The sequence below is a fragment of the Salvelinus fontinalis genome, chromosome 5 (assembly GCF_029448725.1).
Source record: "Salvelinus fontinalis isolate EN_2023a chromosome 5, ASM2944872v1, whole genome shotgun sequence".
Lineage (NCBI taxonomy): Eukaryota > Metazoa > Chordata > Actinopteri > Salmoniformes > Salmonidae > Salvelinus > Salvelinus fontinalis.
Window position 1 is genome coordinate 56,010,706 of NC_074669.1, and position 27,356 is coordinate 56,038,061.

The window sequence follows — 27,356 nt, forward strand, 5'->3', positions numbered from 1 at the left end:
GGCGCGGACGATCAACAGCTGCACATGCGCGCTTTGCAGTGTAACTCACATACCATTCATGTCCAAGGTTTCTGGGATTTTAAAACTAGGCAAAAATACTTGCACCCTACAATATATAGTTTGTATAGCTAGATTCCCAACAGAACGCGGGCTGTCATACATCGTTGTTTTCTTCATGGTAAAACTCTGGACCTCAAAGATGGGTTGCAGTTGAAACTACACACGTTCCTGATATCGTCTTGATTCTGCCAAATTGAAACACATACTATCCCAGGCTAACCTGAAAGAGCATCCTGGAGACAGTCACTCAACCACACACAAATTAAACATGACCATATGCACCAGTGAATTATTTTACTTAATTTATCCCAACACAGAAAGGTGAATTTAAATACTTCAACAATGACCACAGAAATAATGACCACTAAAATGTTCCCAACAATGACAATAAAACACACCAGAAAGAGAATTTAAATATATTTTAATAACAGACATCACAGTGAATGGTATAAATCCATAACAGACATTGGCATTTCTGTAGAAATGGTTGGCAATGCACACAGTCAGGGATGGAAATTAAACTAGCCCGATGCTAGTACATTTCATACTGGCTAGTAGAAAATGTGGCCAACTAGCCCAAAGTGAAATTTTATATTTTTAAATATCGTATGGCACAGAGGACAAGTGCTCAAAATCCTTAAGTCTCATCCCTGCACACCGCTATAGAGACTCCAGGTCTGCCATGGACGATGTTTTCCTTCTCTGTGACGTCATTATACTGAGCTGAAAGAGAAAGACAGAAAAATGGCTGTGTTAGAAACAGTCAAAGCCAACAAGGTCCTGTCAATATCAGGGCTTCTTCAAAGATGGTGTCCATGAAGAATGCATCATATAGAACAGACAGGAGACACGTCGTTTCTAGCTGTGCAGTGTTCCAGTACTGCATCTCATCTCAATAAGATCCAGGGTCCTATTCATTAGACACCAAACTAAGTAACACTGACTAAAACAGGGACTACCTACACGTGTCCAATAACTCCTTTTAGTTTCTGTTGCACAACGTTTTTGAACTGTTTTACTACAGTGTGCCCAATAAATATGACCCTGTGGTGATATCAGACAACTGAGCTGACATCATCAGTGTGCGCCTCTCCCTGGCCCCAGTGTAAGACCCCTAGTACCTGTTGTGATGCTGTAGTTGCCTTCTGTTCTGCCTGAGTCAAACGCCTCTGGAGACGACGGTTCTTCTCCTGGTACTCTGCCATCTGCCTCTCGTACTAGACAACGACACATTTCAACCACAACAACATAATTGAGACACTTCATCCCCTACTGGACCCCAGCAACAATACACCGACATCACATTTCCTCCTCATATGAATTATGATGCGGGTTGCTATTGGTTTCAAGGTGAGTAGTGTGTTGAATTCACGTAAGTAGAACAATTGTCTGTGTTTCTTTTTTATCTTCTATAAAACTGTGTGTGTGTGTGTGTGTGTGTGTATGTTAGAATCACCTCTACTATGGTCTCGTGGTCAGTCACCAGCTGGATCTCCAGTTCCTGACAACGTTGCTTCTGTCGACTCAGCTCACCCCTGAAACCCACAGACCGTGTCATAGTTGTAAGCGACCAATCATCAAACACATACTTATATGAAAACATCCACTCATCAACTAGCAACTGTGTCAAACAGTGGGCCATTTGGTCCGTAGCCTATCAATCTCTCCCTTCTACATTGTGTAGGAGGCTTGAAATAACGTGATCTGCAAAGTGAGAGAGCAAGAACAGCTTCTCAGAGGTTCAAAGCAGAATGGAAAATGTGGGCGTCCTCTTACCAAATTGGTGAGTTTGTAAAGTTGCCTGTATGGACACTGGGCTATTATGGTGGAGTGTCAGTAAGAACGTCAAAATCACAGTTCATTGGTCAGATACACACAGGTGTACCCAGTACATTGAACTAACTTGAGGCTGGTGAGTTTGGTGTGGAAGGTCAGGGTGAGGGTCTTGGCCTCCTCCTTCCAGCGCTGGCTGGTCTTCTGCTGGGCAGAGAGGAGGCGGGTCAGGTCAGCACTGGAGCTCCTACTGCTTTCCTCCAGCTCCCTGACCCGGGCATCCAGACCCTGCTCCTTTAGGGAATACTCCTGCTCCATCTGGGAAACCTGGGGAGAGGACGGGGGAAGTGAGGCTGGGTGGGAGTTTGTGAGTGTCTTCGACTTGACCTACCCACCCATTTAACCCTCATCTTGTTTTCATCTTCTCTACCTGCTAGACCTGTATCCCTCATCTCCCACCTCTCTCTACCTGCTAGACCTGTATCCCTCCTCATCTCCCTATCTACCTGCTAGACCTGTATCCCTCCTCATCTCCCTCTCTACCTGCTAGACCTGTATCCCTCATCTCCCATCTTCCTCTCTACCTGCTAGACCTGTCTCCCTCATCTCCCACCTTTCTCTACCTGCTAGACCTGTATCCCTCCTCATCTCCCATCTTCCTCTCTACCTGCTAGACCTGTATCCCTCCTCATCTCCCATCTTCCTCTCTAACTGCTAGACCTGTATCCCTCATCTCCCATCTTCCTCTCTACCTGCTAGACCTGTATCCCTCCTCATCTCCCATCTTCCTCTCTACCTGCTAGACCTGTATCCCTCCTCATCTCCCATCTTCCTCTCTACCTGCTAGACCTGTATCCCTCCTCATCTCCCATCTTCCTCTCTACCTGCTAGACCTGTATCCCTCCTCATCTCCCTCTCTACCTGCTAGACCTGTATCCCTCCTCATCTCCCATCTTCCTCTCTACCTGCTAGACCTGTATCCCTCCTCATCTCCCACCTTGCTCTACCTGCTAGACCTGTATCCCTCCTCATCTCCCTCTCTACCTGCTAGACCTGTATCCCTCCTCATCTCCCACCTTGCTCTACCTGCTAGACCTGTATCCCTCCTCATCTCCCTCTCTACCTGCTAGACCTGTATCCCTCCTCATCTCCCTATCTACCTGCTAGACCTGTATCCCTCCTCATCTCCCTATCTACCTGCTAGACCTGTATCCCTCATCTTCCTCTCTACCTGCTAGACCTGTATCCCTCCTCATCTCCCACCTTTCTCTACCTGCTAGACCTGTATCCCTCCTCATCTCCCATCTTCCTCTCTACCTGCTAGACCTGTATCCCTCCTCATCTCCCTCTCTACCTGCTAGACCTGTATCCCTCCTCATCTCCCATCTTCCTCTCTACCTGCTAGACCTGTATCCCTCCTCATCTCCCATCTTCCTCTCTACCTGCTAGACCTGTATCCCTCCGCATCTCCCATCTTCCTCTCTACCTGCTAGACCTGTATCCCTCATCTTCCTCTCTACCTGCTAGACCTGTATCCCTCCTCATCTCCCTATCTACCTGCTAGACCTGTATCCCTCCTCATCTCCCTATCTACCTGCTAGACCTGTATCCCTCCTCATCTCCCTCTCTACCTGATAGACCTGTATCCCTCCTCATCTCCCTCTCTACCTGCTAGACCTGTATCCCTCATCTTCCTCTCTACCTGCTAGACCTGTATCCCTCCTCATCTCCCACCTTTCTCTACCTGCTAGACCTGTATCCCTCCTCATCTCCCATCTTCCTCTCTACCTGCTAGACCTGTATCCCTCCTCATCTCCCTCTCTACCTGCTAGACCTGTATCCCTCCTCATCTCCCATCTTCCTCTCTACCTGCTAGACCTGTATCCCTCCTCATCTCCCATCTTCCTCTCTACCTGCTAGACCTGTATCCCTCCGCATCTCCCTCTCTACCTGCTAGACCTGTATCCCTCATCTTCCTCTCTACCTGCTAGACCTGTATCCCTCCTCATCTTCCTCTCTACCTGCTAGACCTGCATCCCTCCTCATCTTCCTCTCTACCTGCTAGACCTGTATCCCTCCTCATCTCCCATCTTCCTCTCTACCTGCTAGACCTGTATCCCTCCTCATCTCCCATCTTCCTCTCTACCTGCTAGACCTGTATCCCTCCTCATCTTCCTCTCTACCTGCTAGACCTGTATCCCTCATCTCCCATCTTCCTCTCTACCTGCTAGACCTGTATCCCTCCTCATCTCCCATCTTCCTCTCTACCTGCTAGACCTGTATCCCTCATCTCCCTCTCTACCTGCTAGACCTGTATCCCTCCTCATCTCCCATCTTCCTCTCTACCTGCTAGACCTGTATCCCTCATCTCCCTCTCTACCTGCTAGACCTGTATCCCTCCTCATCTCCCACCTTCCTCTCTACCTGCTAGACCTGTATCCCTCCTCATATCCCACCTTGCTCTACCTGCTAGACCTGTATCCCTCATCTCCCATCTTCCTCTCTACCTGCTAGACCTGTATCCCTCCTCATCTCCCACCTTCCTCTCTACCTGCTAGACCTGTATCCCACCTTGCTCTACCTGCTAGACCTGTATCTCTCCTCATCTCCCATCTTCCTCTCTACCTGCTAGACCTGTATCCCTCCTCTTCCTCTTTACCTGCTAGACCTGTATCCCTCCTCATCTCCCTCTCTACCTGCTAGACCTGTATCCCTCCTCATCTCCCTCTCTACCTGCTAGACCTGTATCCCTCCTCATCTCCCACCTTGCTCTACCTGCTAGACCTGTATCCCTCATCTCCCATCTTCCTCTCTACCTGCTAGACCTGTATCCCTCCTCATCTCCCATCTTCCTCTCTACCTGCTAGACCTGTATCCCTCCTCATCTCCCACCTTTCTCTACCTGCTAGACCTGTATCCCTCCTCATCTCCCACCTTGCTCTACCTGCTAGACCTGTATCCCTCCTCATCTCCCTCTCTACCTGCTAGACCTGTATCCCTCCTCATCTCCCTCTCTACCTGCTAGACCTGTATCCCTCCTCATCTCCCTATCTACCTGCTAGACCTGTATCCCTCCTCATCTCCCTCTCTACCTGATAGACCTGTATCCCTCCTCATCTCCCTCTCTACCTGCTAGACCTGTATCCCTCCTCATCTTCCTCTCTACCTGCTAGACCTGTATCCCTCCTCATCTCCCACCTTTCTCTACCTGCTAGACCTGTATCCCTCCTCATCTCCCATCTTCCTCTCTACCTGCTAGACCTGTATCCCTCCTCATCTTCCTCTCTACCTGCTAGACCTGTATCCCTCCTCATCTCCCATCTTCCTCTCTACCTGCTAGACCTGTATCTCTCCTCATCTCCCATCTTCCTCTCTACCTGCTAGACCTGTATCCCTCTTCCTCTTTACCTGCTAGACCTGTATCCCTCCTCATCTCCCTCTCTACCTGCTAGACCTGTATCCCTCCTCATCTCCCTCTCTACCTGCTAGACCTGTATCCCTCCTCATCTCCCACCTTGCTCTACCTGCTAGACCTGTATCCCTCATCTCCCATCTTCCTCTCTACCTGCTAGACCTGTATCCCTCCTCATCTCCCATCTTCCTCTCTACCTGCTAGACCTGTATCCCTCCTCATCTCCCACCTTTCTCTACCTGCTAGACCTGTATCCCTCCTCATCTCCCACCTTGCTCTACCTGCTAGACCTGTATCCCTCCTCATCTCCCACCTTGCTCTACCTGCTAGACCTGTATCCCTCCTCATCTCCCTCTCTACCTGCTAGACCTGTATCCCTCCTCATCTCCCTATCTACCTGCTAGACCTGTATCCCTCCTCATCTCCCTCTCTACCTGATAGACCTGTATCCCTCCTCATCTCCCTCTCTACCTGCTAGACCTGTATCCCTCCTCATCTTCCTCTCTACCTGCTAGACCTGTATCCCTCCTCATCTCCCACCTTTCTCTACCTGCTAGACCTGTATCCCTCCTCATCTCCCATCTTCCTCTCTACCTGCTAGACCTGTATCCCTCCTCATCTTCCTCTCTACCTGCTAGACCTGTATCCCTCCTCATCTCCCATCTTCCTCTCTACCTGCTAGACCTGTATCCCTCCTCATCTCCCATCTTCCTCTCTACCTGCTAGACCTGTATCCCTCCTCTTCCTCTCTACCTGCTAGACCTGTATCCCTCCTCATCTTCCTCTCTACCTGCTAGACCTGTATCCCTCCTCATCTTCCTCTCTACCTGCTAGACCTGTATCCCTCCTCATCTTCCTCTCTACCTGCTAGACCTGTATCCCTCCTCATCTCCCATCTTCCTCTCTACCTGCTAGACCTGTATCCCTCATCTCCCACCTTGCTCTACCTGCTAGACCTGTATCCCTCCTCATCTCCCATCTTCCTCTCTACCTGCTAGACCTGTATCCCTCCTCATCTCCCTCTCTACCTGCTAGACCTGTATCCCTCCTCATCTCCCACCTTTCTCTACCTGCTAGACCTGTATCCCTCCTCATCTCCCACCTTTCTCTACCTGCTAGACCTGTATCCCTCCTCATCTCCCTATCTACCTGCTAGACCTGTATCCCTCCTCATCTCCCATCTTCCTCTCTACCTGCTAGACCTGTATCCCTCCTCATCTCCCATCTTCCTCTCTACCTGCTAGACCTGTATCCCTCCTCTTCCTCTCTACCTGCTAGACCTGTATCCCTCCTCATCTTCCTCTCTACCTGCTAGACCTGTATCCCTCCTCATCTTCCTCTCTACCTGCTAGACCTGTATCCCTCCTCATCTTCCTCTCTACCTGCTAGACCTGTATCCCTCCTCATCTCCCATCTTCCTCTCTACCTGCTAGACCTGTATCCCTCATCTCCCACCTTGCTCTACCTGCTAGACCTGTATCCCTCCTCATCTCCCATCTTCCTCTCTACCTGCTAGACCTGTATCCCTCCTCATCTCCCTCTCTACCTGCTAGACCTGTATCCCTCCTCATCTCCCTCTCTACCTGCTAGACCTGTATCCCTCCTCATCTCCCACCTTTCTCTACCTGCTAGACCTGTATCCCTCCTCATCTCCCACCTTTCTCTACCTGCTAGACCTGTATCCCTCCTCATCTCCCTATCTACCTGCTAGACCTGTATCCCTCCTCATCTCCCTCTCTACCTGCTAGACCTGTATCCCTCCTCATCTCCCTCTCTACCTGCTAGACCTGTATCCCTCCTCATCTCCCTCTCTACCTGCTAGACCTGTATCCCTCCTCATCTCCCACCTTGCTCTCTACCTGCTAGACCTGTATCCCTCCTCATCTCCCATCTTCCTCTCTACCTGCTAGACCTGTATCTCTCCTCATCTCCCATCTTCCTCTCTACCTGCTAGACCTGTATCCCTCCTCATCTCCCTCTCTACCTGCTAGACCTGTATCCCTCATCTCCCTCTCTACCTGCTAGACCTGTATCCCTCATCTCCCTCTACCTGCTAGACCTGTATCCCTCATCTCCCTCTACCTGCTAGACCTGTATCCCTCCTCATCTTCCTCTCTACCTGCTAGACCTGTATCCCTCATCTCCCATCTTCCTCTCTACCTGCTAGACCTGTATCCCTCATCTCCCATCTTCCTCTCTACCTGCTAGACCTGTATCCCTCCTCATCTCCCTCTCTACCTGCTAGACCTGTATCCCTCCTCATCTAGCACCTTTCTCTACCTGCTAGACCTGTATCCCTCCTCATCTCCCTCTCTACCTGCTAGACCTGTATCCCTCCTCATCTCCCATCTTCCTCTCTACCTGCTAGACCTGTATCCCTCCTCATCTCCCACCTTTCTCTACCTGCTAGACCTGTATCCCTCCTCATCTCCCATCTTCCTCTCTACCTGCTAGACCTGTATCCCTCCTCATCTCCCTCTCTACCTGCTAGACCTGTATCCCTCCTCATCTCCCTCTCTACCTGCTAGACCTGTATCCCTCCTCATCTCCCACCTTTCTCTACCTGCTAGACCTGTATCCCTCCTCATCTCCCTATCTACCTGCTAGACCTGTATCCCTCATCTCCCTCTCTACCTGCTAGACCTGTATCCCTCATCTCCCTCTACCTGCTAGACCTGTATCCCTCATCTCCCTCTACCTGCTAGACCTGTATCCCTCCTCATCTTCCTCTCTACCTGCTAGACCTGTATCCCTCATCTCCCATCTTCCTCTCTACCTGCTAGACCTGTATCCCTCATCTCCCATCTTCCTCTCTACCTGCTAGACCTGTATCCCTCCTCATCTCCCTCTCTACCTGCTAGACCTGTATCCCTCCTCATCTCCCACCTTTCTCTACCTGCTAGACCTGTATCCCTCCTCATCTCCCTCTCTACCTGCTAGACCTGTATCCCTCCTCATCTCCCATCTTCCTCTCTACCTGCTAGACCTGTATCCCTCCTCATCTCCCACCTTTCTCTACCTGCTAGACCTGTATCCCTCCTCATCTCCCACCTTTCTCTACCTGCTAGACCTGTATCCCTCCTCATCTCCCACCTTTCTCTACCTGCTAGACCTGTATCCCTCCTCATCTCCCACCTTGCTCTACCTGCTAGACCTGTATCCCTCCTCATCTCCCATCTTCCTCTCTACCTGCTAGACCTGTATCCCTCCTCATCTTCCTCTCTACCTGCTAGACCTGCATCCCTCCTCATCTTCCTCTCTACCTGCTAGACCTGTATCCCTCCTCATCTCCCATCTTCCTCTCTACCTGCTAGACCTGTATCCCTCCTCATCTCCCATCTTCCTCTCTACCTGCTAGACCTGTATCCCTCCTCATCTTCCTCTCTACCTGCTAGACCTGTATCCCTCATCTCCCATCTTCCTCTCTACCTGCTAGACCTGTATCCCTCCTCATCTCCCATCTTCCTCTCTACCTGCTAGACCTGTATCCCTCCTCATCTCCCTCTCTACCTGCTAGACCTGTATCCCTCCTCATCTCCCATCTTCCTCTCTACCTGCTAGACCTGTATCCCTCATCTCCCTCTCTACCTGCTAGACCTGTATCCCTCCTCATCTCCCACCTTCCTCTCTACCTGCTAGACCTGTATCCCTCCTCATATCCCACCTTGCTCTACCTGCTAGACCTGTATCCCTCATCTCCCATCTTCCTCTCTACCTGCTAGACCTGTATCCCTCCTCATCTCCCACCTTCCTCTCTACCTGCTAGACCTGTATCCCACCTTGCTCTACCTGCTAGACCTGTATCTCTCCTCATCTCCCATCTTCCTCTCTACCTGCTAGACCTGTATCCCTCCTCTTCCTCTTTACCTGCTAGACCTGTATCCCTCCTCATCTCCCTCTCTACCTGCTAGACCTGTATCCCTCCTCATCTCCCTCTCTACCTGCTAGACCTGTATCCCTCCTCATCTCCCACCTTGCTCTACCTGCTAGACCTGTATCCCTCATCTCCCATCTTCCTCTCTACCTGCTAGACCTGTATCCCTCCTCATCTCCCATCTTCCTCTCTACCTGCTAGACCTGTATCCCTCCTCATCTCCCACCTTTCTCTACCTGCTAGACCTGTATCCCTCCTCATCTCCCTCTCTACCTGATAGACCTGTATCCCTCCTCATCTCCCTCTCTACCTGCTAGACCTGTATCCCTCCTCATCTTCCTCTCTACCTGCTAGACCTGTATCCCTCCTCATCTCCCACCTTTCTCTACCTGCTAGACCTGTATCCCTCCTCATCTCCCATCTTCCTCTCTACCTGCTAGACCTGTATCCCTCCTCATCTTCCTCTCTACCTGCTAGACCTGTATCCCTCCTCATCTCCCATCTTCCTCTCTACCTGCTAGACCTGTATCTCTCCTCATCTCCCATCTTCCTCTCTACCTGCTAGACCTGTATCCCTCCTCTTCCTCTTTACCTGCTAGACCTGTATCCCTCCTCATCTCCCTCTCTACCTGCTAGACCTGTATCCCTCCTCATCTCCCTCTCTACCTGCTAGACCTGTATCCCTCCTCATCTCCCACCTTGCTCTACCTGCTAGACCTGTATCCCTCCTCATCTCCCATCTTCCTCTCTACCTGCTAGACCTGTATCCCTCCTCATCTCCCATCTTCCTCTCTACCTGCTAGACCTGTATCCCTCCTCTTCCTCTCTACCTGCTAGACCTGTATCCCTCCTCATCTTCCTCTCTACCTGCTAGACCTGTATCCCTCCTCATCTTCCTCTCTACCTGCTAGACCTGTATCCCTCCTCATCTTCCTCTCTACCTGCTAGACCTGTATCCCTCCTCATCTCCCATCTTCCTCTCTACCTGCTAGACCTGTATCCCTCATCTCCCACCTTGCTCTACCTGCTAGACCTGTATCCCTCCTCATCTCCCATCTTCCTCTCTACCTGCTAGACCTGTATCCCTCCTCATCTCCCTCTCTACCTGCTAGACCTGTATCCCTCCTCATCTCCCACCTTTCTCTACCTGCTAGACCTGTATCCCTCCTCATCTCCCACCTTTCTCTACCTGCTAGACCTGTATCCCTCCTCATCTCCCTATCTACCTGCTAGACCTGTATCCCTCCTCATCTCCCATCTTCCTCTCTACCTGCTAGACCTGTATCCCTCCTCATCTCCCATCTTCCTCTCTACCTGCTAGACCTGTATCCCTCCTCTTCCTCTCTACCTGCTAGACCTGTATCCCTCCTCATCTTCCTCTCTACCTGCTAGACCTGTATCCCTCCTCATCTTCCTCTCTACCTGCTAGACCTGTATCCCTCCTCATCTTCCTCTACCTGCTAGACCTGTATCCCTCCTCATCTCCCATCTTCCTCTCTACCTGCTAGACCTGTATCCCTCATCTCCCACCTTGCTCTACCTGCTAGACCTGTATCCCTCCTCATCTCCCATCTTCCTCTCTACCTGCTAGACCTGTATCCCTCCTCATCTCCCTCTCTACCTGCTAGACCTGTATCCCTCCTCATCTCCCTCTCTACCTGCTAGACCTGTATCCCTCCTCATCTCCCACCTTTCTCTACCTGCTAGACCTGTATCCCTCCTCATCTCCCACCTTTCTCTACCTGCTAGACCTGTATCCCTCCTCATCTCCCTATCTACCTGCTAGACCTGTATCCCTCCTCATCTCCCTCTCTACCTGCTAGACCTGTATCCCTCCTCATCTCCCTCTCTACCTGCTAGACCTGTATCCCTCCTCATCTCCCTCTCTACCTGCTAGACCTGTATCCCTCCTCATCTCCCACCTTGCTCTCTACCTGCTAGACCTGTATCCCTCCTCATCTCCCATCTTCCTCTCTACCTGCTAGACCTGTATCTCTCCTCATCTCCCATCTTCCTCTCTACCTGCTAGACCTGTATCCCTCCTCATCTCCCTCTCTACCTGCTAGACCTGTATCCCTCATCTCCCTCTCTACCTGCTAGACCTGTATCCCTCATCTCCCTCTACCTGCTAGACCTGTATCCCTCATCTCCCTCTACCTGCTAGACCTGTATCCCTCCTCATCTTCCTCTCTACCTGCTAGACCTGTATCCCTCATCTCCCATCTTCCTCTCTACCTGCTAGACCTGTATCCCTCATCTCCCATCTTCCTCTCTACCTGCTAGACCTGTATCCCTCCTCATCTCCCTCTCTACCTGCTAGACCTGTATCCCTCCTCATCTCCCACCTTTCTCTACCTGCTAGACCTGTATCCCTCCTCATCTCCCTCTCTACCTGCTAGACCTGTATCCCTCCTCATCTCCCATCTTCCTCTCTACCTGCTAGACCTGTATCCCTCCTCATCTCCCACCTTTCTCTACCTGCTAGACCTGTATCCCTCCTCATCTCCCATCTTCCTCTCTACCTGCTAGACCTGTATCCCTCCTCATCTCCCTCTCTACCTGCTAGACCTGTATCCCTCCTCATCTCCCTCTCTACCTGCTAGACCTGTATCCCTCCTCATCTCCCACCTTTCTCTACCTGCTAGACCTGTATCCCTCCTCATCTCCCACCTTTCTCTACCTGCTAGACCTGTATCCCTCCTCATCTCCCTATCTACCTGCTAGACCTGTATCCCTCATCTCCCTCTCTACCTGCTAGACCTGTATCCCTCATCTCCCTCTACCTGCTAGACCTGTATCCCTCATCTCCCTCTACCTGCTAGACCTGTATCCCTCCTCATCTTCCTCTCTACCTGCTAGACCTGTATCCCTCATCTCCCATCTTCCTCTCTACCTGCTAGACCTGTATCCCTCATCTCCCATCTTCCTCTCTACCTGCTAGACCTGTATCCCTCCTCATCTCCCTCTCTACCTGCTAGACCTGTATCCCTCCTCATCTCCCACCTTTCTCTACCTGCTAGACCTGTATCCCTCCTCATCTCCCTTTCTACCTGCTAGACCTGTATCCCTCCTCATCTCCCATCTTCCTCTCTACCTGCTAGACCTGTATCCCTCCTCATCTCCCACCTTTCTCTACCTGCTAGACCTGTATCCCTCCTCATCTCCCACCTTTCTCTACCTGCTAGACCTGTATCCCTCCTCATCTCCCACCTTTCTCTACCTGCTAGACCTGTATCCCTCCTCATCTCCCACCTTGCTCTACCTGCTAGACCTGTATCCCTCCTCATCTCCCATCTTCCTCTCTACCTGCTAGACCTGTATCCCTCCTCATCTCCCATCTTCCTCTCTACCTGCTAGACCTGTATCCCTCATCTCCCATCTTCCTCTCTACCTGCTAGACCTGTATCCCTCCTCATCTCCCACCTTCCTCTACCTGCTAGACCTGTGTCCCTCCTCATCTCCCACCTTGCTCTACCTGCTAGACCTGTATCCCTCCTCATCTCCCACCTTGCTCTACCTGCTAGACCTGTATCCCTCCTCATCTCCCATCTTCCTCTCTACCTGCTAGACCTGTATCCCTCATCTCCCATCTTCCTCTCTACCTGCTAGACCTGAATCCCTCCTCATCTCCCATCTTCCTCTCTACCTGCTAGACCTGTATCCCTCATCTCCCATCTTCCTCTCTACCTGCTAGACCTGAATCCCTCCTCATCTCCCATCTTCCTCTCTACCTGCTAGACCTGTATCCCTCATCTCCCATCTTCCTCTCTACCTGCTAGACCTGTATCCCTCCTCATCTCCCTCTCTACCTGCTAGACCTGTATCCCTCATCTCCCTATCTACCTGCGAGACCTGTATCCCTCCTCATCTCCCTATCTACCTGCTAGACCTGTATCCCTCATCTCCCTCTCTACCTGATAGACCTGTATCCCTCCTCATCTCCCTCTCTACCTGCTAGACCTGTATCCCTCCTCATCTTCCTCTCTACCTGCTAGACCTGTATCCCTCCTCATCTCCCACCTTTCTCTACCTGCTAGACCTGTATCCCTCCTCATCTCCCATCTTCCTCTCTACCTGCTAGACCTGTATCCCTCCTCATCTCCCTCTCTACCTGCTAGACCTGTATCCCTCCTCATCTCCCATCTTCCTCTCTACCTGCTAGACCTGTATCCCTCCTCATCTCCCATCTTCCTCTCTACCTGCTAGACCTGTATCCCTCCTCATCTCCTATCTTCCTCTCTACCTGCTAGACCTGTATCCCTCATCTTCCTCTCTACCTGCTAGACCTGTATCCCTCCTCATCTTCCTCTCTACCTGCTAGACCTGTATCCCTCCTCATCTTCCTCTCTACCTGCTAGACCTGTATCCCTCCTCATCTCCCATCTTCCTCTCTACCTGCTAGACCTGTATCCCTCCTCATCTCCCATCTTCCTCTCTACCTGCTAGACCTGTATCCCTCCTCATCTCCCACCTTGCTCTACCTGCTAGACCTGTATCCCTCCTCATCTCCCATCTTCCTCTCTACCTGCTAGACCTGTATCCCTCCTCATCTCCCTCTCTACCTGCTAGACCTGTATCCCTCATCTCCCATCTTCCTCTCTACCTGCTAGACCTGTATCCCTCCTCATCTCCCTCTCTACCTGCTAGACCTGTATCCCTCCTCATCTCCCTCTCTACCTGCTAGACCTGTATCCCTCCTCATCTCCCACCTTTCTCTACCTGCTAGACCTGTATCCCTCATCTTCCTCTCTACCTGCTAGACCTGTATCCCTCCTCATCTCCCTCTCTACCTGCTAGACCTGTATCCCTCATCTCCCATCTTCCTCTCTACCTGCTAGACCTGTATCCCTCCTCATCTCCCATCTTCCTCTCTACCTGCTAGACCTGTATCCCTCCTCATCTCCCATCTTCCTCTCTACCTGCTAGACCTGTATCCCTCATCTTCCTCTCTACCTGCTAGACCTGTATCCCTCCTCATCTTCCTCTCTACCTGCTAGACCTGTATCCCTCCTCATCTTCCTCTCTACCTGCTAGACCTGTATCCCTCCTCATCTCCCATCTTCCTCTCTACCTGCTAGACCTGTATCCCTCCTCATCTCCCACCTTGCTCTACCTGCTAGACCTGTATCCCTCCTCATCTCCCATCTTCCTCTCTACCTGCTAGACCTGTATCCCTCCTCATCTCCCTCTCTACCTGCTAGACCTGTATCCCTCATCTCCCATCTTCCTCTCTACCTGCTAGACCTGTATCCCTCCTCATCTCCCTCTCTACCTGCTAGACCTGTATCCCTCCTCATCTCCCACCTTTCTCTACCTGCTAGACCTGTATCCCTCATCTCCCTATCTACCTGCTAGACCTGTATCCCTCCTCATCTCCCTCTCTACCTGCTAGACCTGTATCCCTCCTCATCTCCCTCTCTACCTGCTAGACCTGTATCCCTCCTCATCCCCCACCTTGCTCTCTACCTGCTAGACCTGTATCCCTCCTCATCTCCCATCTTCCTCTCTACCTGCTAGACCTGTATCTCTCCTCATCTCCCATCTTCCTCTCTACCTGCTAGACCTGTATCCCTCCTCATCTCCCTCTCTACCTGCTAGACCTGTATCTCTCATCTCCCTCTCTACCTGCTAGACCTGTATCCCTCATCTCCCTCTACCTGCTAGACCTGTATCCCTCATCTCCCTCTACCTGCTAGACCTGTATCCCTCCTCATCTTCCTCTCTACCTGCTAGACCTGTATCCCTCATCTCCCATCTTCCTCTCTACCTGCTAGACCTGTATCCCTCCTCATCTCCCATCTTCCTCTCTACCTGCTAGACCTGTATCCCTCATCTCCCATCTTCCTCTCTACCTGCTAGACCTGTATCCCTCCTCATCTCCCATCTTCCTCTCTACCTGCTAGACCTGTATCCCTCCTCATCTCCCACCTTTCTTTACCTGCTAGACCTGTATCCCTCCTCATCTCCCACCTTTCTCTACCTGCTAGACCTGTATCCCTCCTCATCTCCCTATCTACCTGCTAGACCTGTATCCCTCCTCATCTCCCTATCTACCTGCTAGACCTGTATCCCTCCTCATCTCCCTCTCTACCTGATAGACCTGTATCCCTCCTCATCTCCCTCTCTACCTGCTAGACCTGTATCCCTCCTCATCTTCCTCTCTACCTGCTAGACCTGTATCCCTCCTCATCTCCCACCTTTCTCTACCTGCTAGACCTGTATCCCTCCTCATCTCCCATCTTCCTCTCTACCTGCTAGACCTGTATCCCTCCTCATCTCCCTCTCTACCTGCTAGACCTGTATCCCTCCTCATCTCCCATCTTCCTCTCTACCTGCTAGACCTGTATCCCTCCTCATCTCCCATCTTCCTCTCTACCTGCTAGACCTGTATCCCTCCTCATCTCCCATCTTCCTCTCTACCTGCTAGACCTGTATCCCTCATCTTCCTCTCTACCTGCTAGACCTGTATCCCTCCTCATCTTCCTCTCTACCTGCTAGACCTGTATCCCTCCTCATCTTCCTCTCTACCTGCTAGACCTGTATCCCTCCTCATCTCCCATCTTCCTCTCTACCTGCTAGACCTGTATCCCTCCTCATCTCCCACCTTGCTCTACCTGCTAGACCTGTATCCCTCCTCATCTCCCATCTTCCTCTCTACCTGCTAAACCTGTATCCCTCCTCATTTCCCTCTCTACCTGCTAGACCTGTATCCCTCTTCTCCCATCTTCCTCTCTACCTGCTAGACCTGTATCCCTCCTCATCTCCCTCTCTACCTGCTAGACCTGTATCCCTCCTCATCTCCCACCTTTCTCTACCTGCTAGACCTGTATCCCTCCTCATCTCCCTATCTACCTGCTAGACCTGTATCCCTCCTCATCTCCCTCTCTACCTGCTAGACCTGTATCCCTCCTCATCTCCCTCTCTACCTGCTAGACCTGTATCCCTCCTCATCCCCCACCTTGCTCTACCTGCTAGACCTGTATCCCTCCTCATCTCCCATCTTCCTCTCTACCTGCTAGACCTGTTTCTCTCCTCATCTCCCATCTTCCTCTCTACCTGCTAGACCTGTATCCCTCCTCATCTCCCTCTCTACCTGCTAGACCTGTATCCCTCATCTCCCTCTCTACCTGCTAGACCTGTATCCCTCATCTCCCTCTACCTGCTAGACCTGTATCCCTCATCTCCCTCTACCTGCTAGACCTGTATCCCTCCTCATCTCCCATCTTCCTCTCTACCTGCTAGACCTGTATCCCTCATCTCCCATCTTCCTCTCTACCTGCTAGACCTGTATCCCTCCTCATCTCCCATCTTCCTCTCTACCTGCTAGACCTGTATCCCTCCTCATCTCCCTCTCTACCTGCTAGACCTGTATCCCTCCTCATCTCCCACCTTTCTCTACCTGCTAGACCTGTATCCCTCCTCATCTCCCACCTTTCTCTACCTGCTAGACCTGTATCCCTCCTCATCTCCCTCTCTACCTGCTAGACCTGTATCCCTCCTCATCTCCCATCTTCCTCTCTACCTGCTAGACCTGTATCCCTCCTCATCTCCCTCTCTACCTGCTAGACCTGTATCCCTCCTCATCTCCCACCTTTCTCTACCTGCTAGACCTGTATCCCTCCTCATCTCCCACCTTTCTCTACCTGCTAGACCTGTATCCCTCCTCATCTCCCTCTCTACCTGCTAGACCTGTATCCCTCCTCATCTCCCATCTTCCTCTCTACCTGCTAGACCTGTATCCCTCCTCATCTCCCTCTCTACCTGCTAGACCTGTATCCCTCCTCATCTCCCACCTTTCTCTACCTGCTAGACCTGTATCCCTCCTCATCTCCCTCTCTACCTGCTAGACCTGTATCCCTCCTCATCTCCCATCTTCCTCTCTACCTGCTAGACCTGTATCCCTCCTCATCTCCCACCTTTCTCTACCTGCTAGACCTGTATCCCTCCTCATCTCCCACCTTTCTCTACCTGCTAGACCTGTATCCCTCATCTCCCACCTTGCTCTACCTGCTAGACCTGTATCCCTCCTCATCTCCCATCTTCCTCTCTACCTGCTAGACCTGTATCCCTCCTCATCTCCCATCTTCCTCTCTACCTGCTAGACCTGTATCCCTCATCTCCCATCTTCCTCTCTACCTGCTAGACCTGTATCCCTCCTCATCTCCCACCTTCCTCTACCTGCTAGACCTGTGTCCCTCCTCATCTCCCACCTTGCTCTACCTGCTAGACCTGTATCCCTCCTCATCTCCCACCTTGCTCTACCTGCTAGACCTGTATCCCTCCTCATCTCCCATCTTCCTCTCTACCTGCTAGACCTGTATCCCTCATCTCCCATCTTCCTCTCTACCTGCTAGACCTGTATCCCTCATCTCCCATCTTCCTCTCTACCTGCTAGACCTGTATCCCTCCTCATCTCCCATCTTCCTCTCTACCTGCTAGACCTGTATCCCTCCTCATCTCCCATCTTCCTCTCTACCTGCTAGACCTGTATCCCTCCTCATCTCCCATCTTCCTCTCTACCTGCTAGACCTGTATCCCTCATCTCCCATCTTCCTCTCTACCTGCTAGACCTGTATCCCTCCTCATCTCCCTCTCTACCTGCTAGACCTGTATCCCTCCTCATCTCCCATCTTCCTCTCTACCTGCTAGACCTGTATCTCTCATCTCCCACCTTGCTCTACCTGCTAGACCTGTATCCCTCCTCATCTCCCATCTTCCTCTCTACCTGCTAGACCTGTATCCCTCCTCATCTCCCATCTTCCTCTCTACCTGCTAGACCTGTATCCCTCCTCATCTCCCACCTTCCTCTCTACCTGCTAGACCTGTATCCCTCCTCATCTCCCACCTTGCTCTACCTGCTAGACCTGTATCTCTCCTCATCTCCCATCTTCCTCTCTACCTGCTAGACCTGTATCCCTCCTCTTCCTCTTTACCTGCTAGACCTGTATCCCTCCTCATCTCCCTCTCTACCTGCTAGACCTGTATCCCTCCTCATCTCCCACCTTGCTCTACCTGCTAGACCTGTATCCCTCATCTCCCATCTTCCTCTCTACCTGCTAGACCTGTATCCCTCCTCATCTCCCTCTCTACCTGCTAGACCTGTATCCCTCCTCATCTCCCTCTCTACCTGCTAGACCTGTATCCCTCCTCATCTCCCACCTTGCTCTACCTGCTAGACCTGTATCCATCATCTCCCATCTTCCTCTCTACCTGCTAGACCTGTATCCCTCCTCATCTCCCTCTCTACCTGCTAGACTTGTATCCCTCCTCATCTCCCTATCTACCTGCTAGACCTGTATCCCTCCTCATCTCCCACCTTTCTCTACCTGCTAGACCTGTATCCCTCCTCATCTCCCATCTTCCTCTCTACCTGCTAGACCTGTATCCCTCCTCATCTCCCACCTTCCTCTATCTGCTAGACCTGTGTCCCTCCTCATCTCCCACCTTGCTCTACCTGCTAGACCTGTATCCCTCCTCATCTCCCACCTTGCTCTACCTGCTAGACCTGTATCCCTCCTCATCTCCCATCTTCCTCTCTACCTGCTAGACCTGTATCCCTCATCTCCCATCTTCCTCTCTACCTGCTAGACCTGTATCCCTCATCTCCGATCTTCCTCTCTACCTGCTAGACCTGTATCCCTCCTCATCTCCCATCTTCCTCTCTACCTGCTAGACCTGTATCCCTCCTCATCTCCCATCTTCCTCTCTACCTGCTAGACCTGTATCCCTCCTCATCTCCCATCTTCCTCTCTACCTGCTAGACCTGTATCCCTCATCTCCCATCTTCCTCTCTACCTGCTAGACCTGTATCCCTCCTCATCTCCCTCTCTACCTGCTAGACCTGTATCCCTCCTCATCTCCCATCTTCCTCTCTACCTGCTAGACCTGTATCCCTCATCTCCCACCTTGCTCTACCTGCTAGACCTGTATCCCTCCTCATCTCCCATCTTCCTCTCTACCTGCTAGACCTGTATCCCTCCTCATCTCCCATCTTCCTCTCTACCTGCTAGACCTGTATCCCTCCTCATCTCCCACCTTCCTCTCTACCTGCTAGACCTGTATCCCTCCTCATCTCCCACCTTGCTCTACCTGCTAGACCTGTATCCCTCCTCATCTCCCACCTTCCTCTCTACCTGCTAGACCTGTATCCCTCCTCATCTCCCTCTCTACCTGCTAGACTTGTATCCCTCCTCATCTCCCTATCTACCTGCTAGACCTGTATCCCTCCTCATCTCCCACCTTTCTCTACCTGCTAGACCTGTATCCCTCCTCATCTCCCATCTTCCTCTCTACCTGCTAGACCTGTATCCCTCCTCATCTCCCATCTCCCTCTCTACCTGCTAGACCTGTATCCCTCCTCATCTCCCATCTTCCTCTCTACCTGCTAGACCTGTATCCCTCCTCATCTCCCTCTCTACCTGCTAGACCTGTATCCCTCCTCATCTCCCACCTTTCTCTACCTGCTAGACCTGTATCCCTCCTCATCTCCCACCTTTCTCTACCTGCTAGACCTGTATCCCTCCTCATCTCCCTATCTACCTGCTAGACCTGTATCCCTCCTCATCTCCCATCTTCCTCTCTACCTGCTAGACCTGTATCCCTCCTCATCTCCCATCTTCCTCTCTACCTGCTAGACCTGTATCCCTCCTCTTCCTCTCTACCTGCTAGACCTGTATCCCTCATCTTCCTCTCTACCTGCTAGACCTGTATCCCTCCTCATCTTCCTCTCTACCTGCTAGACCTGTATCCCTCCTCATCTTCCTCTCTACCTGCTAGACCTGTATCCCTCCTCATCTCCCATCTTCCTCTCTACCTGCTAGACCTGTATCCCTCATCTCCCACCTTGCTCTACCTGCTAGACCTGTATCCCTCCTCATCTCCCATCTTCCTCTCTACCTGTTAGACCTGTATCCCTCCTCATCTCCCTCTCTACCTGCTAGACCTGTAAACCCTCCTCATCTCCCACCTTTCTCTACCTGCTAGACCTGTATCCCTCCTCATCTCCCACCTTTCTCTACCTGCTAGACCTGTATCCCTCCTCATCTCCCTATCTACCTGCTAGACCTGTATCCCTCCTCATCTCCCTCTCTACCTGCTAGACCTGTATCCCTCCTCATCTCCCTCTCTACCTGCTAGACCTGTATCCCTCCTCATCTCCCTCTCTACCTGCTAGACCTGTATCCCTCCTCATCTCCCACCTTGCTCTCTACCTGCTAGACCTGTATCCCTCCTCATCTCCCATCTTCCTCTCTACCTGCTAGACCTGTATCTCTCCTCATCTCCCATCTTCCTCTCTACCTGCTAGACCTGTATCCCTCATCTCCCTCTCTACCTGCTAGACCTGTATCCCTCATCTCCCTCTCTACCTGCTAGACCTGTATCCCTCATCTCCCTCTACCTGCTAGACCTGTATCCCTCATCTCCCTCTACCTGCTAGACCTGTATCCCTCCTCATCTTCCTCTCTACCTGCTAGACCTGTGTCCCTCATCTCCCATCTTCCTCTCTACCTGCTAGACCTGTATCCCTCATCTCCCATCTTCCTCTCTACCTGCTAGACCTGTATCCCTCCTCATCTCCCTCTCTACCTGCTAGACCTGTATCCCTCCTCATCTCCCACCTTTCTCTACCTGCTAGACCTGTATCCCTCCTCATCTCCCTCTCTACCTGCTAGACCTGTATCCCTCCTCATCTCCCATCTTCCTCTCTACCTGCTAGACCTGTATCCCTCCTCATCTCCCACCTTTCTCTACCTGCTAGACCTGTATCCCTCCTCATCTCCCACCTTTCTCTACCTGCTAGACCTGTATCCCTCCTCATCTCCCACCTTTCTCTACCTGCTAGACCTGTATCCCTCCTCATCTCCCACCTTGCTCTACCTGCTAGACCTGTATCCCTCCTCATCTCCCATCTTCCTCTCTACCTGCTAGACCTGTATCCCTCCTCATCTCCCATCTTCCTCTCTACCTGCTAGACCTGTATCCCTCATCTCCCATCTTCCTCTCTACCTGCTAGACCTGTATCCCTCCTCATCTCCCACCTTCCTCTACCTGCTAGACCTGTGTCCCTCCTCATCTCCCACCTTGCTCTACCTGCTAGACCTGTATCCCTCCTCATCTCCCACCTTGCTCTACCTGCTAGACCTGTATCCCTCCTCATCTCCCATCTTCCTCTCTACCTGCTAGACCTGTATCCCTCATCTCCCATCTTCCTCTCTACCTGCTAGACCTGAATCCCTCCTCATCTCCCATCTTCCTCTCTACCTGCTAGACCTGTATCCCTCATCTCCCATCTTCCTCTCTACCTGCTAGACCTGTATCCCTCCTCATCTCCCTCTCTACCTGCTAGACCTGTATCCCTCATCTCCCTATCTACCTGCTAGACCTGTATCCCTCCTCATCTCCCTATCTACCTGCTAGACCTGTATCCCTCCTCATCTCCCTCTCTACCTGATAGACCTGTATCCCTCCTCATCTCCCTCTCTACCTGCTAGACCTGTATCCCTCCTCATCTTCCTCTCTACCTGCTAGACCTGTATCCCTCCTCATCTCCCACCTTTCTCTACCTGCTAGACCTGTATCCCTCCTCATCTCCCATCTTCCTCTCTACCTGCTAGACCTGTATCCCTCCTCATCTCCCTCTCTACCTGCTAGACCTGTATCCCTCCTCATCTCCCATCTTCCTCTCTACCTGCTAGACCTGTATCCCTCCTCATCTCCCATCTTCCTCTCTACCTGCTAGACCTGTATCCCTCCTCATCTCCCATCTTCCTCTCTACCTGCTAGACCTGTATCCCTCATCTTCCTCTCTACCTGCTAGACCTGTATCCCTCCTCATCTTCCTCTCTACCTGCTAGACCTGTATCCCTCCTCATCTTCCTCTCTACCTGCTAGACCTGTATCCCTCATCTCCCATCTTCCTCTCTACCTGCTAGACCTGTATCCCTCCTCATCTCCCACCTTGCTCTACCTGCTAGACCTGTATCCCTCCTCATCTCCCATCTTCCTCTCTACCTGCTAGACCTGTATCCCTCCTCATCTCCCTCTCTACCTGCTAGACCTGTATCCCTCATCTCCCATCTTCCTCTCTACCTGCTAGACCTGTATCCCTCCTCATCTCCCTCTCTACCTGCTAGACCTGTATCCCTCCTCATCTCCCACCTTTCTCTACCTGCTAGACCTGTATCCCTCATCTCCCTATCTACCTGCTAGACCTGTATCCCTCCTCATCTCCCTCTCTACCTGCTAGACCTGTATCCCTCCTCATCTCCCTCTCTACCTGCTAGACCTGTATCCCTCCTCATCTCCCATCTTCCTCTCTACCTGCTAGACCTGTATCTCTCCTCATCTCCCATCTTCCTCTCTACCTGCTAGACCTGTATCCCTCCTCATCTCCCTCTCTACCTGCTAGACCTGTATCTCTCATCTCCCTCTCTACCTGCTAGACCTGTATCCCTCATCTCCCTCTGCCTGCTAGACCTGTATCCCTCATCTCCCTCTACCTGCTAGACCTGTATCCCTCCTCATCTTCCTCTCTACCTGCTAGACCTGTATCCCTCATCTCCCATCTTCCTCTCTACCTGCTAGACCTGTATCCCTCCTCATCTCCCATCTTCCTCTCTACCTGCTAGACCTGTATCCCTCATCTCCCATCTTCCTCTCTACCTGCTAGACCTGTATCCCTCCTCATCTCCCATCTTCCTCTCTACCTGCTAGACCTGTATCCCTCCTCATCTCCCACCTTTCTTTACCTGCTAGACCTGTATCCCTCCTCATCTCCCACCTTTCTCTACCTGCTAGACCTGTATCCCTCCTCATCTCCCTATCTACCTGCTAGACCTGTATCCCTCCTCATCTCCCTATCTACCTGCTAGACCTGTATCCCTCCTCATCTCCCTCTCTACCTGATAGACCTGTATCCCTCCTCATCTCCCTCTCTACCTGCTAGACCTGTATCCCTCCTCATCTTCCTCTCTACCTGCTAGACCTGTATCCCTCCTCATCTCCCACCTTTCTCTACCTGCTAGACCTGTATCCCTCCTCATCTCCCATCTTCCTCTCTACCTGCTAGACCTGTATCCCTCCTCATCTCCCTCTCTACCTGCTAGACCTGTATCCCTCCTCATCTCCCATCTTCCTCTCTACCTGCTAGACCTGTATCCCTCCTCATCTCCCATCTTCCTCTCTACCTGCTAGACCTGTATCCCTCCTCATCTCCCATCTTCCTCTCTACCTGCTAGACCTGTATCCCTCATCTTCCTCTCTACCTGCTAGACCTGTATCCCTCCTCATCTTCCTCTCTACCTGCTATACCTGTATCCCTCCTCATCTTCCTCTCTACCTGCTAGACCTGTATCCCTCCTCATCTCCCATCTTCCTCTCTACCTGCTAGACCTGTATCCCTCCTCATCTCCCACCTTGCTCTACCTGCTAGACCTGTATCCCTCCTCATCTCCCATCTTCCTCTCTACCTGCTAAACCTGTATCCCTCCTCATCTCCCTCTCTACCTGCTAGACCTGTATCCCTCTTCTCCCATCTTCCTCTCTACCTGCTAGACCTGTATCCCTCCTCATCTCCCTCTCTACCTGCTAGACCTGTATCCCTCCTCATCTCCCACCTTTCTCTACCTGCTAGACCTGTATCCCTCCTCATCTCCCTATCTACCTGCTAGACCTGTATCCCTCCTCATCTCCCTCTCTACCTGCTAGACCTGTATCCCTCCTCATCCCCCACCTTGCTCTCTACCTGTTAGACCTGTATCCCTCCTCATCTCCCATCTTCCTCTCTACCTGCTAGACCTGTTTCTCTCCTCATCTCCCATCTTCCTCTCTACCTGCTAGACCTGTATCCCTCATCTCCCTCTCTACCTGCTAGACCTGTATCCCTCATCTCCCTCTACCTGCTAGACCTGTATCCCTCATCTCCCTCTACCTGCTAGACCTGTATCCCTCCTCATCTCCCATCTTCCTCTCTACCTGCTAGACCTGTATCCCTCATCTCCCATCTTCCTCTCTACCTGCTAGACCTGTATCCCTCATCTCCCATCTTCCTCTCTACCTGCTAGACCTGTATCCCTCCTCATCTCACTCTCTACCTGCTAGACCTGTATCCCTCCTCATCTCCCACCTTTCTCTACCTGCTAGACCTGTATCCCTCCTCATCTCCCACCTTTCTCTACCTGCTAGACCTGTATCCCTCCTCATCTCCCTCTCTACCTGCTAGACCTGTATCCCTCCTCATCTCCCATCTTCCTCTCTACCTGCTAGACCTGTATCCCTCCTCATCTCCCTCTCTACCTGCTAGACCTGTATCCCTCCTCATCTCCCACCTTTCTCTACCTGCTAGACCTGTATCCCTCCTCATCTCCCTCTCTACCTGCTAGACCTGTATCCCTCCTCATCTCCCATCTTCCTCTCTACCTGCTAGACCTGTATCCCTCCTCATCTCCCACCTTTCTCTACCTGCTAGACCTGTATCCCTCCTCATCTCCCACCTTTCTCTACCTGCTAGACCTGTATCCCTCATCTCCCACCTTGCTCTACCTGCTAGACCTGTATCCCTCCTCATCTCCCTCTCTACCTGCTAGACTTGTATCCCTCCTCATCTCCCTATCTACCTGCTAGACCTGTATCCCTCCTCATCTCCCACCTTTCTCTACCTGCTAGACCTGTATCCCTCCTCATCTCCCATCTTCCTCTCTACCTGCTAGACCTGTATCCCTCCTCATCTCCCATCTCCCTCTCTACCTGCTAGACCTGTATCCCTCCTCATCTCCCATCTTCCTCTCTACCTGCTAGACCTGTATCCCTCCTCATCTTCCTCTCTACCTGCTAGACCTGTATCCCTCCTCATCTCCCACCTTTCTCTACCTGCTAGACCTGTATCCCTCATCTTCCTCTCTACCTGCTAGACCTGTATCCCTCCTCATCTCCCACCTTTCTCTACCTGCTAGACCTGTATCCCTCCTCATCTCCCATCTTCCTCTCTACCTGCTAGACCTGTATCCCTCCTCATCTCCCTCTCTACCTGCTAGACCTGTATCCCTCCTCATCTCCCATCTTCCTCTCTACCTGCTAGACCTGTATCCCTCCTCATCTCCCATCTTCCTCTCTACCTGCTAGACCTGTATCCCTCCTCATCTCCCATCTTCCTCTCTACCTGCTAGACCTGTATCCCTCCTCATCTTCCTCTCTACCTGCTAGACCTGTATCCCTCCTCATCTTCCTCTCTACCTGCTAGACCTGTATCCCTCCTCATCTTCCTCTCTACCTGCTAGACCTGTATCCCTCCTCATCTCCCATCTTCCTCTCTACCTGCTAGACCTGTATCCCTCCTCATCTCCCTCTCTACCTGCTAGACCTGTATCCCTCATCTCCCATCTTCCTCTCTACCTGCTAGACCTGTATCCCTCCTCATCTCCCTCTCTACCTGCTAGACCTGTATCCCTCCTCATCTCCCTCTCTACCTGCTAGACCTGTATCCCTCCTCATCTCCCACCTTTCTCTACCTGCTAGACCTGTATCCCTCCTCATCTCCCACCTTTCTCTACCTGCTAGACCTGTATCCCTCCTCATCTCCCTATCTACCTGCTAGACCTGTATCCCTCCTCATCTCCCATCTTCCTCTCTACCTGCTAGACCTGTATCCCTCCTCATCTCCCATCTTCCTCTCTACCTGCTAGACCTGTATCCCTCCTCTTCCTCTCTACCTGCTAGACCTGTATCCCTCCTCATCTTCCTCTCTACCTGCTAGACCTGTATCCCTCCTCATCTTCCTCTCTACCTGCTAGACCTGTATCCCTCCTCATCTTCCTCTCTACCTGCTAGACCTGTATCCCTCCTCATCTCCCATCTTCCTCTCTACCTGCTAGACCTGTATCCCTCATCTCCCACCTTGCTCTACCTGCTAGACCTGTATCCCTCCTCATCTCCCATCTTCCTCTCTACCTGCTAGACCTGTATCCCTCCTCATCTCCCTCTCTACCTGCTAGACCTGTATCCCTCCTCATCTCCCTCTCTACCTGCTAGACCTGTATCCCTCCTCATCTCCCACCTTTCTCTACCTGCTAGACCTGTATCCCTCCTCATCTCCCACCTTTCTCTACCTGCTAGACCTGTATCCCTCCTCATCTCCCTATCTACCTGCTAGACCTGTATCCCTCCTCATCTCCCTCTCTACCTGCTAGACCTGTATCCCTCCTCATCTCCCTCTCTACCTGCTAGACCTGTATCCCTCCTCATCTCCCTCTCTACCTGCTAGACCTGTATCCCTCCTCATCTCCCACCTTGCTCTCTACCTGCTAGACCTGTATCCCTCCTCATCTCCCATCTTCCTCTCTACCTGCTAGACCTGTATCTCTCCTCATCTCCCATCTTCCTCTCTACCTGCTAGACCTGTATCCCTCCTCATCTCCCTCTCTACCTGCTAGACCTGTATCCCTCATCTCCCTCTCTACCTGCTAGACCTGTATCCCTCATCTCCCTCTACCTGCTAGACCTGTATCCCTCATCTCCCTCTACCTGCTAGACCTGTATCCCTCCTCATCTTCCTCTCTACCTGCTAGACCTGTATCCCTCATCTCCCATCTTCCTCTCTACCTGCTAGACCTGTATCCCTCATCTCCCATCTTCCTCTCTACCTGCTAGACCTGTATCCCTCCTCATCTCCCTCTCTACCTGCTAGACCTGTATCCCTCCTCATCTCCCACCTTTCTCTACCTGCTAGACCTGTATCCCTCATCTCCCTCTCTACCTGCTAGACCTGTATCCCTCCTCATCTCCCATCTTCCTCTCTACCTGCTAGACCTGTATCCCTCCTCATCTCCCACCTTTCTCTACCTGCTAGACCTGTATCCCTCCTCATCTCCCACCTTTCTCTACCTGCTAGACCTGTATCCCTCCTCATCTCCCACCTTGCTCTACCTGCTAGACCTGTATCCCTCCTCATCTCCCATCTTCCTCTCTACCTGCTAGACCTGTATCCCTCCTCATCTCCCATCTTCCTCTCTACCTGCTAGACCTGTATCCCTCATCTCCCATCTTCCTCTCTACCTGCTAGACCTGTATCCCTCCTCATCTCCCACCTTCCTCTACCTGCTAGACCTGTGTCCCTCCTCATCTCCCACCTTGCTCTACCTGCTAGACCTGTATCCCTCCTCATCTCCCACCTTGCTCTACCTGCTAGACCTGTATCCCTCCTCATCTCCCATCTTCCTCTCTACCTGCTAGACCTGTATCCCT

The 27,356-nt window shown here is 51.8% G+C and overlaps 1 protein-coding gene across 2 annotated transcripts in view; it reads right to left on the reverse strand.

The window, feature by feature from the left end:
* Positions 1-464: 464 nt before the first annotated feature.
* sclt1 (sodium channel and clathrin linker 1) overlaps positions 465-27,356 on the reverse strand; it is a 102,832-nt gene continuing 75,940 nt past the window's right edge. For both annotated transcript variants that reach the window (XM_055923989.1, XM_055923988.1), the window contains exons 19-22: positions 1,964-2,160; positions 1,517-1,595; positions 1,182-1,277; positions 465-783 (exon numbers count right to left, since the gene is read on the reverse strand). In XM_055923989.1, the coding sequence (XP_055779964.1) occupies positions 721-783; positions 1,182-1,277; positions 1,517-1,595; positions 1,964-2,160 (435 nt within the window). In that variant the 3' untranslated portion in view covers positions 465-720. The remainder of the gene's footprint in view (positions 784-1,181; positions 1,278-1,516; positions 1,596-1,963; positions 2,161-27,356) is intronic.